General features: G+C 45.4%; 1 protein-coding gene across 1 annotated transcript in view; it reads left to right on the top strand.

The window, feature by feature from the left end:
* LOC146829940 (vomeronasal type-2 receptor 26-like) overlaps positions 1-17,786 on the top strand; it is a 356,012-nt gene extending 338,226 nt beyond the window's left edge. Inside the window, exon 5 of the mRNA XM_085605823.1 lies at positions 16,882-17,786. Coding sequence (XP_085461949.1) covers positions 16,882-17,786 — 905 coding nt within the window. The remainder of the gene's footprint in view (positions 1-16,881) is intronic.
* The last annotated feature ends 1,217 nt before the right edge of the window (positions 17,787-19,003 follow it).

A 19,003-nucleotide genomic window follows, 5' to 3' on the forward strand; every position in this document is an offset into this window, starting at 1 on the left:
GTAGAGATGTTTAAGGGAGGGTTAGGATCTCCACAACCTTTCCGCAAGTCTTACATTTCTTCTTTCGGAATTAAGACTGTCATTAAACCATGGTTTGGAGAGTTTTGAGGACATTCCTTCAAGCTGTAGCGGTGCGACCGAGTCTAGTACACTAAGCGTTGAGTGGATATAGTGGGCCGTAAGGTCGTGGATGTCCGACATGTTCAGTGGAGGGGGCAGGTTGTTATCGTGGAGAGCAGTCAGCTCTAGAGAGTTGATGTTTCGTAGACATCAACTGTACTGTAAGTTAATGTTTTTATAGCACAGCAAACTTTCCCTAAAAGAAATAAAAAAATAATACTGTCTAGCCGTTCCCCAGTAAAACCAACATGACACGGAAGTTCTTAAGATCAATAGGAAGATGGAGTGATTGTACGACACTGAATAATCATTTTTTAAATCTTTTTCTTAACCGACATACCATGTAGGTTATATGCACCTTTTGGTTTTATGTTAAAATTTATATTTTTCTGAAGGTTTTTATGTAACATTGTTACGGTTTTAATTAACTAAACAATAAAAAGCTTACTTACTTATCTGCAACAAAAGGTCCTTCTCTAGGTGAGGTAATATCAATCAATCGGACGATGTTTCTTTGTGGAGACTGCAGTTTGGATGCGGTCTTTCATCTGTTAAACAGCCAACACCTAAATCTGGTGGGTATATCATCGCGGCGGCGGACCGGTTACATTCAAAAAGTGAACAGCAGGACCATTACCACCAACATCTAAATCTGGCCCTTAGGCAGCAAGTGTCAATTCCAGTCCCACAAATGTGGAAAGTACCGCTGGTGCAGATAGAGGGCCAAGTGGTATATTATAAAATGGTGTGTTTTGGATCTCCGAGGCCTGTTATCTCAGAAGGAAGAGTGAATCGTTTCATGTCTGCAGTCACACATACCGTCACTGGCAAATCCTCAAAGGATACATACAGCATTTGAAGAATTGATGCTTCAAAACTAATCGATGACTACAGTTCTGTCACTTTGTCTATGCAAAATGAAAATATGGAAATTCAGTTTGTGGCAGACAATTCCATTGTTTTTGCTAGATATGTAAAATCATAGTTTATAAAGTTTGAAAAGACAGAAATGAAAGAATTGGGTAGAGATCTCTGCAGAGTAATCTTTAACAAATAAATTCTATAGCTCCAGTTAAAGATGCTTTCCCACAAGCAAATGGGATATTTTGATGCCTGTGAACATTTGAACTTGTCTAGTCCATATGGCAAAAGCAAATTAATAATTTGAATTATTTTACCCTAGGTTATAAACAAGGGAGTGTGGAAGTCATTTCCTGAAATTGAGAATTTTGCACACTCTGATCCTTTATTGCACTGACATAATTAAAACCAATGATGGAAATGTTATGGTTTTTATTTTTCCAAATGTTAAATTATCTCTTGTAGATAAGGAACACTGCTACAAATGTCCTCAAAACCCCAAAAAGATGTAAAAGTCTATAAGATGAAAAAAATACACTGATGAAGCAGAAGCACACCTGTCTCTAAAATAATTTGAAATGTGATGTAGGAGGTACCCTTATTTTGGAAAGGTAATGGGTATTCACATTTAAACAAAACACACTTCCCATTTCCTTTAACTCTAGAGGGAAAAGATCAATATCTTCAACCCCAGTTATCTTTCCAGTTATATCTGGATCACCCTGGAACCTTTAAGAACAAGCTTTTACAAGGTCTAATCTTGCCAAGTTACCAAATTTACATTTTGATTGGTACACAATGCCCCATAGTTAAAGACAAAACAAGTTCAAACGGAATGTTCTATTTATCTTTTTTATTAATCAGCAGAGTATTTCATCAAAATATTTTAACACAAGTTGTTAAAAACATTATTCATCACTTTTTATTAAAAACATAAATTGTGCATAATAAAATTAGGAAAAAACTGTCGATGCGGCGTTTCGGTGTTAGAAAAGATCGTCACCTTCTTCAGGACATTAATTTTTCAAGATTAAGAAACAGTCTTAATGAATTCTATAGAGGTCTTTCTTAATTGGCTAAAATAGAAGAATTAATTCTTCAGAATCACTTGATAAAAAGATACAGGTCAATGCTTAGTGATAAGTACGTCTTTCTCATCCGATTTCATTTACTTCTCACTGTCTTGCTGTCAATCCCTTCAGATATACTTTGCAAAAATGTTTGGGGGGAAAGGGTTTCTTGATTCAATGTTATTTCTGGACACTTTTTCTATTCCTCATGCACCAGTGTTTAATTATGATGCCTTTCTCTTGTCACTGCTTCTAGCTTTTCCAATTGTGCTGTTTGTCCTTATTTGATGTTACTCTGGACCATTAGCTTAGGACAAGAAGTGGTTCGAGCATACGTCCGTTTTGCTCATTTTCCAGACTGGATCTCAAACTTAAAGGTCTATAAGATGAAAAAAATACACTGATGAAGCAGAAGAACACCTGGCTCTAAAATAATTTGACACAGTTACTTTTTGAGTGCTAATTTATGGTGTGTTTTTAATTTAGTTTGATGTAATGTTTATAAAGAAGTGTACATTATGTTATGCTAACGGTTTTCCAAAATAGAGGCACTGACAGATGAACACACACTAGGATATACCTACACAAAGACAGAGAGACACAAATACACACATTAGGAAATGCAAGTAAACCACATTCATACTGTCTATATCCAGAGATACCCATTCTACTTCCAGACTTAGAAACAGTCACAAACCACCTATATTTAATGGCGGCCGATGTGCACCAAAGGCAAGCCCATCTGCACCCCTCCTCGACCCGACCGCGACCAGTGCGAGAGACCCTGGATCTCCAAGCATCCACCGCTACGACACAGCAGCCCTCCTCACACTCAACCCTGGAAAGAACTTTAACTGCCAGCTGCCCATGCCTAACACCACCCATGGCCAGTTCTCCTGCCACCACTGCTGCCAGACTTTCACCACTACCATACTCCCATGGGCACTACTCCCACGTCGGCCGCCAACACCACCATAGCCCTGAAGTGCATCCTCCTCAATTGAGGTTCCGTGTGAATCGGAACGACACTTTTCTGGGTGTGTTCGAATATGGACGAGTTTGGTATCTACGAACCGCAAATGACGAGTTTAGTGGGTGTACGCGTTTTCGCTACGCTGCTATGTACGGTTCGTCTCATTCCTGGGTATGTCCATCCGAACCCTCGGGTTCCATTTTAGATACGGCATCCATTTTGTTTCTTGCCCTCAAGTAGCCAGCGAACGGACCTTGTCCGCTTTGTGACCCTGGGATTCCCAAGCCTTTCACGAAGGACACGTGCTTCTTTGATGGTGTCTTTTATGATAAGGGAAATGACACGGCAAGGGCAGATGGCCCCGCTCAAGGCTCATCTTGCCGTGCCAGTCTATTGTTTCAGTCATGCATGCATTAGGCACGAGGTCTTTGATCCTCCAAACAAGTTTCCGTTATTACTCTCTACACTCTTTTTCAATCTGTTGTGCACCCTTGTTTTTCCTTTGCATCTGTTTCTGTCCCTTCTCCTAATATGTTTACAGCCAGAATGGAATGTGCTTAATGTGAGGATAATGTGCTTTTACAGTTGGGAACCGGCACTGTTGCTATAATTATGTTCCAGGCTTCTGAAACATGAATGCGACCCTTTGAAGTTTATTGTGGGAACTGATTTGTAACCTTTTGTTCGTCATGTTGTGCTATGATGAAAATGTGCATAAAAGGAGCGATCCACTTTTGCAATTCGAAGCAGTCTCCCAGAACCTACACGTTGTGTACTTCTTGCGACTTCTGTATCCCTGCAGTAAATAAACGCTGATCTTTGACGCCGCAGGAAGTGTCCCGTGTCTCTGTGTTTTGTACGCCGGAACAGGTAACTCACGAAGGTTTCAGGTGTTGTCCCCTGGCACCGCTGGGCCTTAGAATAACCCAGTCCTTCAGTTGGCGCCAAACGTGGGGCGACATCAGCGGTACCGGTCCAAAGCCCGACGATCGTGAGGAACTTCGTGTGAAATCTCCGAGGGAAGGTGCACCCCGCTTCATCGATCCAGTTGTCGAAATAAGTGGCCCGAAGACTTTTCCCGCGAAGATTCCCGCCTCCTGACGGCTGCGACGGACTGATGCCCTGACTGTCGACCTGTTTTGGCGCCTGGCGTAGTCCTTTGTACGGCGAGACGATAGACGGGCCTTCCTGGTGACGCCATTGCTCTTTCAGTTATGTATTTGTGGGCCGCTCCCAGAGTTTATGGTTTTGTAGTTCCTTTTTGGGACGGTTACTTTGTTGTTTGCATGGTTCCATTGCATTTGTGGTTCTTAGTTGTTGGTTCTTAGTTGTTGGGTTTTATTTGACGATTGCAATTGCCAAAACCGAGGGTCTTGCATTTTTGCGAGGACATCGTCATTCGATAGCCCTTGAAGTTTGTAAACTCGGTTAGTGTGCACGATGCCTGGCCGTAGTACTTTGTTTGGTTTCCTTAAATGTTGTAGCACGGATTCCCGACTGGAGGATTCATGCTCGATACCTCCAGTTGGAACTCCAATTTATGAGCTCTATAGTCGCCACGGCGTAGGTCCTATTGTATATAATGAATATTGGATTCGTTAGACTAAAAATGATGGTGTTCTTAGTTGGCCATCACATGGTAGTTTCGAAACTGCAATATTAGATAATCTTGAAGCTAAATTGTTTAAAAAGAAGGCTAGGCCGGCCATGTTTGATTCCTTTCGGTTGTGGCGCAAAGAGGCCAAGCAGAAAGAACTCAAACAGATTAAGAAAAATAAGAGAGAAGGTGTCATTACGGTGATGCGAAATGCAGAACAGTATCAGCGAGACAAAGATGAGAAGGAGCAGGAAGTTAGTGCTAGACTTCATCATATGGCGGTGGATAAATGTTATCCGGTTTTACCGTCTAGTACAGATAAGACGGGAGAGGAAGTGATAGAGGATCCATTATTGTCTTATCTATTGAAATCACCACCTCCCTATGCTCCAGATACCGTGGGTCCTGTGATTCCTCCTGTTCCTCAACCTGTTGTTTTGGCGGCTGCTGGTCAGCCTGTCGTTCCTCCTGTCCTTCCAAATCCCCTTGTGCTGCAAATTGTCCATCCTCCTTTACCCGCTCTTTTTCCTACTGCTCCTTTGCCAGTATCCCTTCCGCCTAATCTTACTACTACTCCTGTTACCCCGACCACTGCTACTGTTTCTACGTTTACTCCTACTGTCGTCGCTCCTGTACCTCCTTCTTCTTCTCCTTCCATTCGTAGTCGTATATTGAATGCTGTTGCTACTCTCTATTCTCCGCTTTTTGGACCAGTACTCGGGTCCGATCTTTCTGATGTTGCTCAGAGGCGCAGTCAAATTCCTGATGGTAGGGAACGTGAGCCGTTAGTGAAAATGGCGCGTAAATGGATTAGGCATCCTGTGAAGTACACGTCACGTATAGTTTTTGAGACATTTTCTCAGTTTAATGAGCCCACACAAAGATTTGTGTATGAGGAAATGTGTAAATCTTTGAGGGAAGAGTGGGATAATGATGCCGTAGATAATGTACCGCCCGAGATCACTGAGCTTCAGAATCAATTTTCGACTGCTGTGATTGTGGGTGATAACGTCCGACGTGCTCTAGAGCGTCTGTTATCTTTTCGATCTACAGTACAACCTCGCGCATTGTTTAAAGACGCAACTGAGGAGTGGATGGCAACACCTGGTCAGTATCCTATGCGGGAAGTTCCCCCAGTATGGATGCCAGGTGATCCTGCTGCTAATCCTGCTATTTTACCACACTTTCAGAGAGTTTGGATACACCTCCCATGGAAGCGATCGGAAGTTTTGCAGGTAAAGCAAACTTTGCCCGACCCCCGTAAAAATCCTGCAGGTTATTATAAGGAGTTGTCCCAATTAGTGGATGCTACTGTCATGAACCTTGCCGATATTGACATGTTGTTTGGTAATGTAGTACCCCAACCGATTTGGGCGAAAATCCGTCAAGAGAATCACGCAGCTGAGTTAGGCGGTGATTGGGCTGCTCTTGCGGCAGCTGACGGACGGCAAGTTGGTGGGGCTAAACCTGAACAGCTCATTGAGAATCTGACCCAGAGGATAATTACACTTATGAAGACACTTATGCCAGCGATACGCGTTAATTGGGACAAATTGTCTGCGTGCAAACAAAAGAAGGACGAGAGTGTCTCCGATTTCTTTACGAGATTTGAGGAGGCATTTATTGATCATAGTGGTCAGGATATGAGCTCTGAGGGAGGTCAGCGGTTGTTTGTTGATAAATTTGTATCGAATTTGTTGCCTGAGCTAAGCAACAAGTTGAAGAATTCTGAAAGTTCGTGGGCCGTTTCTACCACTGCTCAGATATTAGCCACGGCCCAATACTACGAAAATAGAGAGAAGGAAGAAAGCGAACGCGCAGATAAGAAAACAAAGGATCTTAAAACAAAGGTCTTGTTGCAGCAAGCGTATCCTCCGCGCTCGAATCACAATGACTCGCAGCAGCCAAATCGATTACAATCGCAGTTTTCTAGATCACAGTTGCGTACTGATTCCTCTACACCTCACTCTGTGTTGGGGTATAATCAATGCGCATATTGTAGGGGTGAGGGCCATTTGAAGTTTAATTGTCCAGTGCTACGTGACCGAAACAATGGTGTTTCGGCTCGAGGAGGTCGTAGTGGTCCTCAACAAGCGTCACGTGGTAGAGGTCGCGGTGTTACTCAGAATCAGAATGAGCGTCTTGCCACTTCATCAGATCCACACAATTGCTTTGATCGGCGCGATCCATCGTCTGGTAGATCTGCACAGTATCATGTGGACGACTATTATGTCGAGCATGATGTGGTCTGCTGACGGTAATTACTAGGACAGCCGTGGACAAAGGAACGGAGAAGTATCAGTTCCGGTTGATCAGAGAGGGCCTTATGTTGCAGTTGCTACATTGGGCGTAGTTGAGCCTTTTCTGTTGGACACTGGTGCAGCGAAAAGTTCCATCATGCATTCGAAACTCCCTGGCGCGCCTTTGTCTGGCTTAACGAATGTTTTAGTTGGATTCTCTGGCGCCCCCGTTAGCAATCCAGTTTCTAGCCCTTTGCCCCTTACAATTGGGTCTCGTGAGTTAGAGGCTCCGTTGATTTTGACTACTGGTTGTGGTGAGAACCTTTTGGGCCTGGATTTATTGAAGCGGTTATATGCGACTTTGTACTGCTCTCCTGCGGGAGTGGAGCTTACACTAGGTCAGAGAGTGATCTCTCCTATGTATTTGTCGACTGATAAGCTCCCACCGGAATTGAGTTCTCTTCCTGATTCTTTGTGGGCGACAGGTCCCAATGATGTGGGCCTGCTGGATATACCACCTTATGTTGTTCAATTGAAATCAAATGTGCGACTGCCACGCATTCCCCAGTATCGTATCTCTCTTGATGGAGAACAAGCACTTTTAGCGATCATTTACGATTTGATCGATAAAGATGTCATCGAGGAAACACGGGGTAACGTGTGTAATAGTCCTGTGTTACCTTTTTTGAAACGAACTGATCCATCTAAGCCTCCTCTGTATCGTTTTGTTATTGATTTAAGGGAGGTAAATAAAATTGTTGTTCCACAGTTTCCCGTGGTGCCTGACATTACCGCTTTGCTGACTCTGATTCCAGCTTCTGCGTCATGGTTCTCGGTAATCGATCTGAAGAATGCGTTCTTTAGCATTCCGATTGCTGAGGAAAGCAGAGATTTATTCGGTTTCTCATTAGGTGGTCGCAGCTTCAGGTTTAAACGCGCACCTCAGGGCTACTGTGAGAGTCCATCGATCTACAGCCAAGCCATTAAGAGTCAACTCGATGCGTTTGTGCTGCTGGCTGGTACGGCTTTGATTCAGTACGTTGATGATCTGTTGTTAGCTGCTGACCCTGAACAGATTTGCAAAACTGCTACAGTATCACTGTTGCGGCATCTATGTGACTTACATCACAAAGTATCGCCTTCTAAACTACAATATTGTTGTCAAGAAGTAACCTATCTAGGTCACTTATTGTCAAAGGCGGGAAGAAGGTTGACCCCTGAAAGAATTGCAGCAATTGCTCGAATGACTGTGCCAACAACTCAGAGAGATGTGCGTGCCTTTCTAGGTATCACGTCATACTGCAGACAGTGGATTCCAAATTTTTCACTGTTAGCGAAGCCATTGATAGCTCTCACGTGCAAGGACGTTTCGACTCCTTTGCCATGGACGGAGGAATGTCAGAAAAGTTTTTCTGAACTACGTGATGCGTTGTGTTCGGCTCCTGTGTTAGGTACTCCTGATTACAGTAAGCCATTTACACTATACGTTCACGAGAGAGAAGGTTGTGCGTTGAGTGTTTTGACGCAACAATTCGGTGGTAAGCAGCATCCGTGTGCATATTTTTCCTTGACCTTAGACCCGGTAGCTACAGCGTTGCCGAGTTGCTTGAGAGCGACAGCGGCAGCTGCGGTGTCTATTCGACAATCCGCAGGTCTGGTTATGGATAACATGCTCATAGAGATGGTTCCGCATGCAGGTGACACTCTCCTGAATCGGACAAAAACTCAACATCTGACGAGTGCAAGGTTGTCCGGGTACGAGTTGACCCTTTTGGCAAGTCATATACAGATCAAGCGTTGTAATTTGCTGAATCCGGCGACATTGTTGCCGATTAATATGGAAACAAATGGTGTACCACCACATGATTGTTATTTACGAACTGAGGAAGAAACGAAGGGTCGTGTGGACCTGAAAAACACTCCGTTGACAGATCCTGATGGCACTTTGTATGTTGATGGTTCATGTTTTAAGTTGCCGAATGGTGATGTGACGACTGTGTATGCTGTAGTGACGTTGAGCACGGTTGTGGAAACTGCGAGATTGAGTCAGAATTCAGCGCAAGCGGCAGAGTTGATTGCATTGACGAGAGCGTGTGTTTTGTCTAAAGGAAAGCGAGTGAATGTGTTCACCGATAGTCAGTATGCATTCGGTGTTGCACATAGTTTTGGTTGATTGTGGAGAGAAAGAGGATTTATGACATCGCATGGTACGAAGATCCAACACGGGCAGCTCGTGAATGATCTTTTGGATGCACTTACATTGCCTAAGCAGGTAGCGATTGTTAAATGTAGTGCGCATCGAAAGGTTACGGATGTCGTTGGTCGTGGTAATGCATTTGCGGATGAGATTGCTAAGGAAACGGCTAAGAATCTTGCAACCCGAATGTATGTTACGAGTTCAGTGAGATGGCCGACGGAGACTGGTATGTGTGAAGATACTGTTGAGAGCGTGAAAGCAATTCAGAATGAGGCCACTGAGATTGAAAGGACCAAGTGGAAAGAAAGTACGGGAAAGTTGGACACGCATGGATGTTGGGTTGACTTATCGGAACGTCAGAGGTGGATGTTACCGGATGCGTATGTATTAGCCGCCGTGACTATGGCTCATGGTTTGTCACACATTAGTGCGAAAGGTATATGCAAGTTATTGTCCCCTGTATGGAAGAACGATGGTATTGCTAAATGTGCTGAGAGGGTGGTTAAGAATTGTATGGTGTGCTTGATGCATAATCCTGGCAAGGGCACCCCTACTCCACCCGGTCATTTTGCTCCTCCTGCCTGTCCCTTTGAGGTTATCCAACTGGACTTCATCCATATGGAGAGATGCAATAATCTAAAGTATGTTTTGGTTGTTGTTTGTGCGTTCTCAAGATGGATTGAGGCCTATCCTCTTAAGGATAATACTGCCCTGTCCACAGCGAAAGTCCTACTGAAGGAGTACTTTCCTTGGTATGGAATGCCAAGGATTGTGTGGTCAGATAATGGAAGTGAGTTTGTGGGAAGTGTGATGCAGAGTGTGTGTAAGGGCCTTGGAATTCGGCAGAAATTCCATAGTGCCAATCATCCTCAGGCAGCGGGTTTGGTTGAAGGGTACAATGGTACTCTGAAGCTGAAACTTGCAAAGATACAAGCTACGACTGGTTTGTCATGGCCTGACGCCTTGCCTCTGGCTCTCCTATCAACCAGAGCGACTGTACACTCTCGAGTAGGGCTCAGCCCATATGAGATTGTGTTCGGCCGCCCTGCGAACATTTGGGGAGTTCCGAGACCTAAGGCCTTTGATAGTCTTGAGTATCCAATGCTGATTGATTATCTTCATGATCTGACTACTAAACTGAGGCTAATTCATCCACAGGTCTTTGAAGCTCTACCGGCACAGACAGAGGGTCCTGGACATCGGCTCCAGCCAGGTGACTGGGTCGTTACCCAAAATTTTGGCAGAAAACGTAACTTGGAGCCGAGATTTGTGGGACCCTTTCAAGTGCTATTGACTACAAGGACTGCAGTTCGGTTGGAAGGCAGAAAGAACTGGGTACACGCCGGCCATACCAAGAAGGTTCCGATCCCTTCGCCAACAGATAGTTGGGTGAGAACTGGTATTGCGGCAACGGAAACCGAGACCCCTCTATGCTTTGTGCCGTTTAGTGATGCTCAACCTGTAGGAGACAATTCATTGCAGTCAGACACACCTGTTGAGTTGTCAGTTTGGGAGAACTCAAGATCTGAATCGTCATTTAATCGATTGGACACTGTTTCACCAGCTGAACAATTATTTGAAGAGCAGACTCGACCTGGAAGAAATCGATACTTTCTTCGCCCATGTAACAAAGACTAATAAAATGTTTCTTATATTTTCCTTTACTGTTGCTACGAACATTACGAACAATTACATCCTTTTCTGATTTTTTGAGTTTCGTTTTCGCTAAAGAGATTTGTATTAATCTGAGTGTTTAGGAAAACCTATTATCCGGGTTAACCGTAGGGCCGTGCTGGTACTCCTTTCTGTTTAGCAGGCTTCTGACACTAGGTCGGTTGCTTTTTGTCGACTCCTGGGAACTCCTGGGAATTGATAATCGCTACTCAGAACGAAGTGCGTCAAGTACGTCACGGATGGTTTTTAGAGGATGGCATTCTCTAAGCTGTTGGAAGTAGAAAGGATGTCGGCGCAAAGATCAAAATTGCATAAGATTGTACGAACGAAATGTTTTTTGTTTCAGGTATTTCTGCTGTTTCTGACTGTGTCTATGCTATTGGTGGGTGGAGTGTATTTCGGAATACAGTCGTTATTGCCTTCCATTTCACCTACTCTTTCTCCTAAACTAAGCTCTATTACCACTGTTTCTCCACATTCTTTTCATCCTCTGCCTCAACATGAACAGGTTAGACGTGCGGAATTCATGAATAACTCCTTCGTTCAACTCCTACATCAGCATCAGTTGGTGATGAATACTACCAACTGTTGGGTGTGTGGGTTAATGCCACATACCATGGATAGGGGTATTCCGTATCTGGTTCTTCCTTATAGCTCCCAAGGGTCAGCTCGAGCATTCCAAACTATGTTCCGTAGTGCACTAGATTCCTACCCCAGTCGAGAGCCACGCTCTGCAAACTTTGGTTCCGGTCCGTATCACAAGCCTTTGGCGATAGCGATTGCGGATTTGGATAGAGATGTTTTTGATGCATCGCTTATTCCAGATGAAGAGGTGCAAGCCTATAAGGACCTGAGTGAGGCTGAGTATAGTACGTCAGTGGGTGATAGACAGCTTGAGAGCTCGTCTCCAATATGGATCGTACCCCACCTCGGTAATTTCTGCTTGAAAGGTTTGGGTCGAAATCCGAGAGCACAACTTGGGAACAGTGCTTGTACTGATACGTATGTTCTACCGATGCTCTCTTCCCCTGTTTTTCTGACTGCCAAGGGTACCTATTTTGTATGTTATGAACGTGCATATACATGGTTGCCCCGTGACTTCTCGGGTACCTGGTATATTGCAAATCTTTTGCCACCGACTTTTACAGTCGCCTCAGACTATCACAAGACTAGAATTGTGAGAGGCGTTATTAGTGAAGAGGACACTGCCGGTCAAGAAGCAGGAGACTTCTTTAAGGGTTTCTTGCCGTTTTGGGGACCTATGGTTAATAGTAGGAACCTAAGACAGTTGACCCGTGTGGTGGAATCAACTGCTAACATAACTGCGAGCGCTCTTGGTAATTTAACAGCAGAACTTCAGGCGGATAGACTCATGACGTTGCAGAACCGTATGGTTCTAGACGTTGTTCTTGCGGATAGAGGTGGTGTGTGCAAAGTTATCCATTCGAGTTGTTGCATTTTCATTCCTGACAACGCTCCAACTGTTTACCAAGCCATCTCGAAGTTGCATAAGATTTCCGAGTCCATACACGTGGACGAAGGTAATTGGACATTTCTAGGATGGTTTTGGGGCCTGATATCAACTTGGGGTTTGAAGATTCTGATGATCGTAGGGGTTGTTGTGACTTTTCTGTTCACGTGTTGTCTTTGTGTGCAGTGTGGTCCTGCCTTATGTAGTCTCTGTGCTACAACGTGTATAAGACGGCCATCTATTACCAAGGAGACATTGATGGATAGAATGATGTTCCAGCAACAGCTGAACGATTTGATGAATATCGAAATCGATTCTGATCTCGACTAGTGCTTGCCTACATGAGGGCAAAAGGAGCCTCTGAGGTTCCGTGTGAATCGGAACGATACTTTTCTGGGTGTGTTCGAATATGGACGAGTTTGGTACCTACGAACCGCAAATGACGAGTTTAGTGGGTGTACGCGTTTTCGCTACGCTGCTATGTACGGTTCGTCTCATTCCTGGGTATGTCCATCCGAACCCTCGGGTTCCATTTTAGATACGGCATCCATTTTGTTTCTTGCCCTCAAGTAGCCAGCGAACGGACCTTGTCCGCTTTGTGACCCTGGGATTCCCAAGCCTTTCACGAAGGACACGTGCTTCTTTGATGGTGTCTTTTATGATAAGGGAAATGACACGGCAAGGGCAGATGGCCCCGCTCAAGGCTCATCTTGCCGTGCCAGTCTATTGTTTCAGTCATGCATGCATTAGGCACGAGGTCTTTGATCCTCCAATCAAATGTCCGTTATTACTCTCTACACTCTTTTTCAATCTGTTGTGCACCCTTGTTTTTCCTTTGCATCGGTTTCTGTCCCTTCTCCTAATATGTTTACAGCCAGAATGGAATGTGCTTAATGTGAGGATAATGTGCTTTTACAGTTGGGAACCGGCACTGTTGCTATAATTATGTTCCGGGCTTCTGAAACATGAATGCGACCCTTTGAAGTTTATTGTGGGAACTGAGTTGTAACCTTTTGTTCGTCATGTTGTGCTATGACGAAAATGTGTATAAAAGGAGCGATCCACGTTTGCAATTCGAAGCAGTCTCCCAGAACCTACACGTTGTGTACTTCTATCGACTTCTGTATCCCTGCAGTAAATAAACGCTGATCTTTGACGCCGCAGGAAGTGTCCCATGTCTCTGTGTTTTGTACGCCGGAACAGGTAAACCACGAAGGTTTCAGGTGTTGTCCCCTGGCACCGCTGGGCCTTAGAATAACCCAGTCCTTCACTATGTGCGCTCCCTGCACAAACACGCCGTAGAGATCTGGGACCTCCTCGACTCCCTCTCGCCAGACGTGGCCTTCTTCACAGAAACCTGGACCAACGCCTCCTCTGCCCCTGACATAGCCACTGCCATCCCTGATGGATACAAGATCCAGAGGAAAGACCTCCAAGACCACCCAGGAGGAGAACTCGCCATCACACACAAGCGCTCCCTCCGACTCACCACTTCCTCTGCAAACGACTGCCCGTCCACCACCGAGCACCTTCATTCCCAGATACAGACCAGCCTCAGATCTATACGGCACGCTCGCATACAGGCCCCCTGGACAGCAAACCGCACTAGCCACCACCATCGCCGACCTCATCGCACCCTACGCCATTGCCTCCACAGACTACATACTCATTAGTGACCTCAACTTCAACCTCGAAAACCTCAACGATCCTAACTCCTCCACCCTCCTGAACAACCTCACCAACCTCGGACTGAAACAGCTCATCTCCACCCCCACCCACAAGGCAGGACACACCCTCGACCCCATCTTCACAGGAGGTAACAACATCCACTTGAGCCACACCACACAACCCCATGGATGGACCACCACTGTGTACACTTCATCGTTAAGAAACCCACAACTCCAAAACCTGCACCCCGCTCACCGCAAAGGAACTGGAGCAAAGTCACTGAGGAGCACCTCAACTCCACCCTCAACTGCAATACTCGACCAAGTACACACTGCAGCCCTGATCCTACTCGCCCTCTCTGCAGCCTTCGACACCGTCACCCACCGCATACCAGCATACGGGGAACCGCCCTCGAATGGCTCCGCTACTTCCTCACCAGCAGGACCCAAATAATCAGACTGCCACCCTTCCTCTCCGAACGCACAGAGATCAACTGCAGAGTGCCTCAAGGATCATCACTCAGCCCTATGCTCTTCAACATCTACATGGCCCCCCTCACCGCCATAGTTCAGACAGGACGGACTCAACATAGTCCTCTAAGCCAATGACACCCAGCTCATCTTCTTCTTCACCAAGGACCCCATCACCACCAGACTCAGCTTTCAGGAAGGAATGAAGGACATGACATACTGGATGAGCAGCAGCTACCTTAAGCTTAACTCAGAGAAGGCAGAGGTCCACATGGGATACTACCTGGTAGCCCACCACCCTCGACAGCCCACCCACCCCTATCAACCACGGCCAGAACCTTGGCATCATACTCAACTCTTCCCTCTCCATGACCCAACAGGCCAAAGCCGTCACTTCCACCAGCTTCATCACCCTATGCATCCTTCGCTAGACCTTCAAATGGACTCCCCCGAATCAAGAAAAAGCGTCACCCACGCACTCATAACCTACAGATTGGACTATGGAAATGCCCTCTACACCGGAATCAACAAGACTCTGCTCCGCAAACTCCAGACTATACATCGCAGCCAGACTCGTCCTCGGGATTCCCTGACAAGAACACATCACCCAACACCTGCAAGATCACCGCTGGCTACCCTTCGGGAAGAAAGTAGCCTTCAAGATACTCACCCATGCCCTCAAAAGCCTCCACAACACCGGACCCCAATACCTCAATGAGAGAATCTCCTTCCACGTACTCAAAAGAATCCTCTGATCCTCTGACCTTGCCCTCGCTGAAACCCCAGGCATCTGCAGAGCCAGAATGGGTGGAAGGGCCTTCTCCTACATCGTGTCCAAGATGTGGAACGAGCCCATGATCAACATCAGAAGCGCCCCCTGTCTGAACATCTTCAGGAAGACACTCAAGACCTGGCTCTTCGACTGAATAGAGCTACCTTGAGTCCCTCACGGGTGAGTAGAGCGCTTACAATTCCCTGATTGATTGATTGATTGATATATGAATGCCTGTAGTCACATACATAGACTTTGACAAATATAGTTAGTCAGCAACACACATTCATGCACACCCAAACCGAGTCTAACACCTGTGTATTGACATGCATTCTAAGACAGAGTTAAAGAGACAAACATTCACAGACACATATACACAAAGAGAGACCATATGCTCAGTCATATATCTCTCGTACACACACAAACACAGACACCATCACACATACCCTTTAGGCTACACAAAATCAATATCCAAGGAAACGACCTCAGATGGATCACCTCATTCCTCACCTGAAGAACTCAGAAAATCTGCCTACCTCCATTTACCTCAGAACCCAAGGAAATCACCTGAGGTGTCCCTCAGGGTTCATCTCTGAGCCCCACCTTTTTCAACACCTACATGACATCCTTGAACAACATTGTCAGATCCCACAGGCTCAACATCATCTCAAATGCAGACGACACTCAACTTATCCACTGTCTCTCCGGGAACCCCACCACCACCGGAGCCAGATTCCATAGGGGCATGATGAGCGTCACAAACTTGTTGAGAGACAACTGCCCGAAGCTCAACATGAACAAGAAGTACAGAATACTTTGTGGTAGCCAGTGGAAATAGGACCGGCATCCTCCCAGTCCAATCACGCCAGGAACCTTAGAATCATACGTTATTGCACGCTGACTATTAAAACCCCAGGTTGACGTAGTCTCATCGGCCAGCTTCTTCATTCCACACATACTATGGAAGATCTTCAAGTGGCTCCCCACTATCACCAAACGCACTGTCACACAAGCCCTCATCACAAGCAGGCTGAACTATGGCATATAGTACGGGATCCCTAAATGCTCCTTCATAGGCCATCCAGAACACTGCAGCCAGACTCATCCTCAACCCCCCAACCTTGATGGCACCACATCACCCCTACCTCAAAGAACTCCATTGGCTCCCAGTATGGAAGAGATGCCAATGCAAGCAAATAACCCATGCCAACAAGGCCTTCACAACCTAGGACCAGGCAACAACAATCACCACCTGAGCTTCCACCAATCAGCCAGACAACGTTGATCTGCTGGGAAATGGGAAAATATCTTCATATAGAATTTAAAATAAAACAACACGGTGCACAGCCAAACTTTGTGTTGGCAAGGGTAGGCAGCTCTGTTTTGGTGACAATGATAAACCATCTGACATTTGTCCTCATGGTTGTTAACTCCTTATTGGCAATATATATAACTGGAATTGGATAAGAATTAGAATGCTTAAGGTTTGCTCATCATCTATGAATAGATTGCTGATTGAATACTAATCAACAGAGAGGGCCAATGGATTTATGTCACTCGGTATCTGGGGTTGGGTCCCAAAAGCCATGAGGCGTCACAAAAGCATAATATTATGTAAATAAATCACAACAAAAGCAACCCCTTCAATATAATTATTCTTTAAATATCAAAATGTCATTAACAATGTTGTAAACATACTGCTACATTTAGCATTAATGGAACATTTATGGCTTCTATATTTACTTATAAACTATCTCCTTCATTTTAGATGTGGACAACTGCCTGAGGTGCCCTGAGGACACGTGGCCCAATGTCAGGAGGGACGGCTGCATCCCCAAAACCATTGCTTTCCTCTCATACAGTGATATCCTTGGTGAGACTTTGGTCTTCACAGCTGTATCCTTCTGTATAGCCACAGCTGCAGTGCTGGGAATCTTTATTAGACACCGGGACACACCGATGGTGAAGGCCAATAACCGAGATCTCAGCTACGCACTCCTCGCCGCCCTAATGTTGGCCTTTCTCTGCTCCCTCCTATTTATAGGACGCCCCGGGACATGGACCTGTCTGATCCAACAAGCTGCATTTGGGATCGTTTTTACTGTTGCTGTGTCTTGTGTTTTAGCAAAAACCATGACTGTTGTCATTGCCTTTAATGCCACCAGGCCTGGGAGCAGATTAAGCAGATGGCTGGGATCACGGGTGTCCGGCTCTATTGTCCTCTTGTCCACACTAGGAGAAGTGACAATCTGTCTGTCTTGGCTGCTCACCTCTCCACCTCACCCTGGCACTGACACACAGTCTGAGACTGGGAAGATAATCTTGCAGTGTGACCAGGGCTCTGTCACTGCCTTCTACAGTGTGATTGGTTACATGGCCCTCTTGGCCTTTGCTAGCTTCATGGTGGCTTTTCTCGCCAGGAACCTCCCTGACCGCTTCAACGAGGCCAAGCTCATCACATTCAGCATGCTGGTGTTCTGTAGTGTCTGGGTCTCCTTCATTCCTGCCTACCTGAGCACTAAGGGCCGCAACATGGTGGCCGTGGAGGTCTTCGCCATCTTGGCTTCTAGCGCTGGTCTGCTGGGCTGTATCTTCATGCCCAAATGCTATATCATTCTATTTAAGATGGATATTAATACCAGAGAACATGTAGTCTTGAAATGTAATACGTAGTATTGAAAGACATTGTCATATGGCCCTACATGACACACTACCAGAGAGATAGTCTCCCACGTATACATACATTTTGTATTTTTTTTAAACCGCAGAGTTTTTTTAGTTCTGTAAATTTCCTTGGGTGCTCGCGCGTCTTACTCTTGTTCATCATAACTTCTCAGGAGCTCCCAGGAAAGAAGAATACTGTGAACATTGAAGGAGAAGAACAGTTTGCTCAGCCAATACTCCTCAGGGCAACTGGTCTGCTGGTAAATCCAGTGGTAAGAGTGGGTCAGAGTTGATCAATGAGACTCTAGCGCTTCCAGTGGTGGGAGAAGGAATGACACCAGAGTACATTTTTACATCCTCGTTCTACATGCAGAACAGCTGGGGCACAGATTGAGGGCAGGGTAGAAAGGGCACAAGAACTGGACACAGGCAAGAGCTGTAAATTCCATCAACTGGCCTAACTTTTGAAACCTAGATAAATGTAGCATTGGAGAGGAGAATTCTATATTTGCAGAAATTCAAAATATCAGTTTAATGTTTAAATGTATTACTTTCTAGAAATGTGGGCTTGAAGATCGATTTATGAAACTAGACCTGATCATTAGGCAGATGCAAATGTGTGTCCAGGTGTGTCTGATCACACATTGATGCCCTACTTGGTGCAGTCTAAGGTGCGTTGGAGAAATGCATGAATGGTTCCCCTGACATCAGCTTTCAGATTCTTTCATCTCTTTTTGGAGGGCTACAGGTGGGTGGAGCTGAAAGGATGCGCTGTTACCTTTATCAAGAAGGGCCTTTCAATACGTCTCGACAGGAGAACTGTTGTGGGTCCACCATATGGCCCACAGTATTTTCTCTCCTGTATTAGCCTAACTGCATGTAGTCGGCCACTTTAGCTTTGCAAATGTTATGAAAGATCGCACTTGTTTCTGTACCACACTTTATTTTACAAACAAGCTGCGCATGGTTGGTTATTTAGCTTTACGGCTGGGATTCAGTCTGCACATTACATACAAGGTCAAATAACACTGCACCCTGTGTTTCTCTGTTGTCGGACACTGACACTTACACATAATAGATGAATCCAGCAGCTCTTTTTGAACATGCAATTTTTATCATACAAGCCGGGACTTTTCTGTTTTGAAAATAAAGAGGTGAAACTCTTGCAGAGCAAAGGTCCCAGGACGAGAGAGCTGTGCCATCTGAGATGTAGAACAGCAACAATT

Source organism: Triturus cristatus, chromosome 5_1 (genome assembly GCF_964204655.1).
Source record: "Triturus cristatus chromosome 5_1, aTriCri1.1, whole genome shotgun sequence".
NCBI classification, from domain to species: domain Eukaryota; kingdom Metazoa; phylum Chordata; class Amphibia; order Caudata; family Salamandridae; genus Triturus; species Triturus cristatus.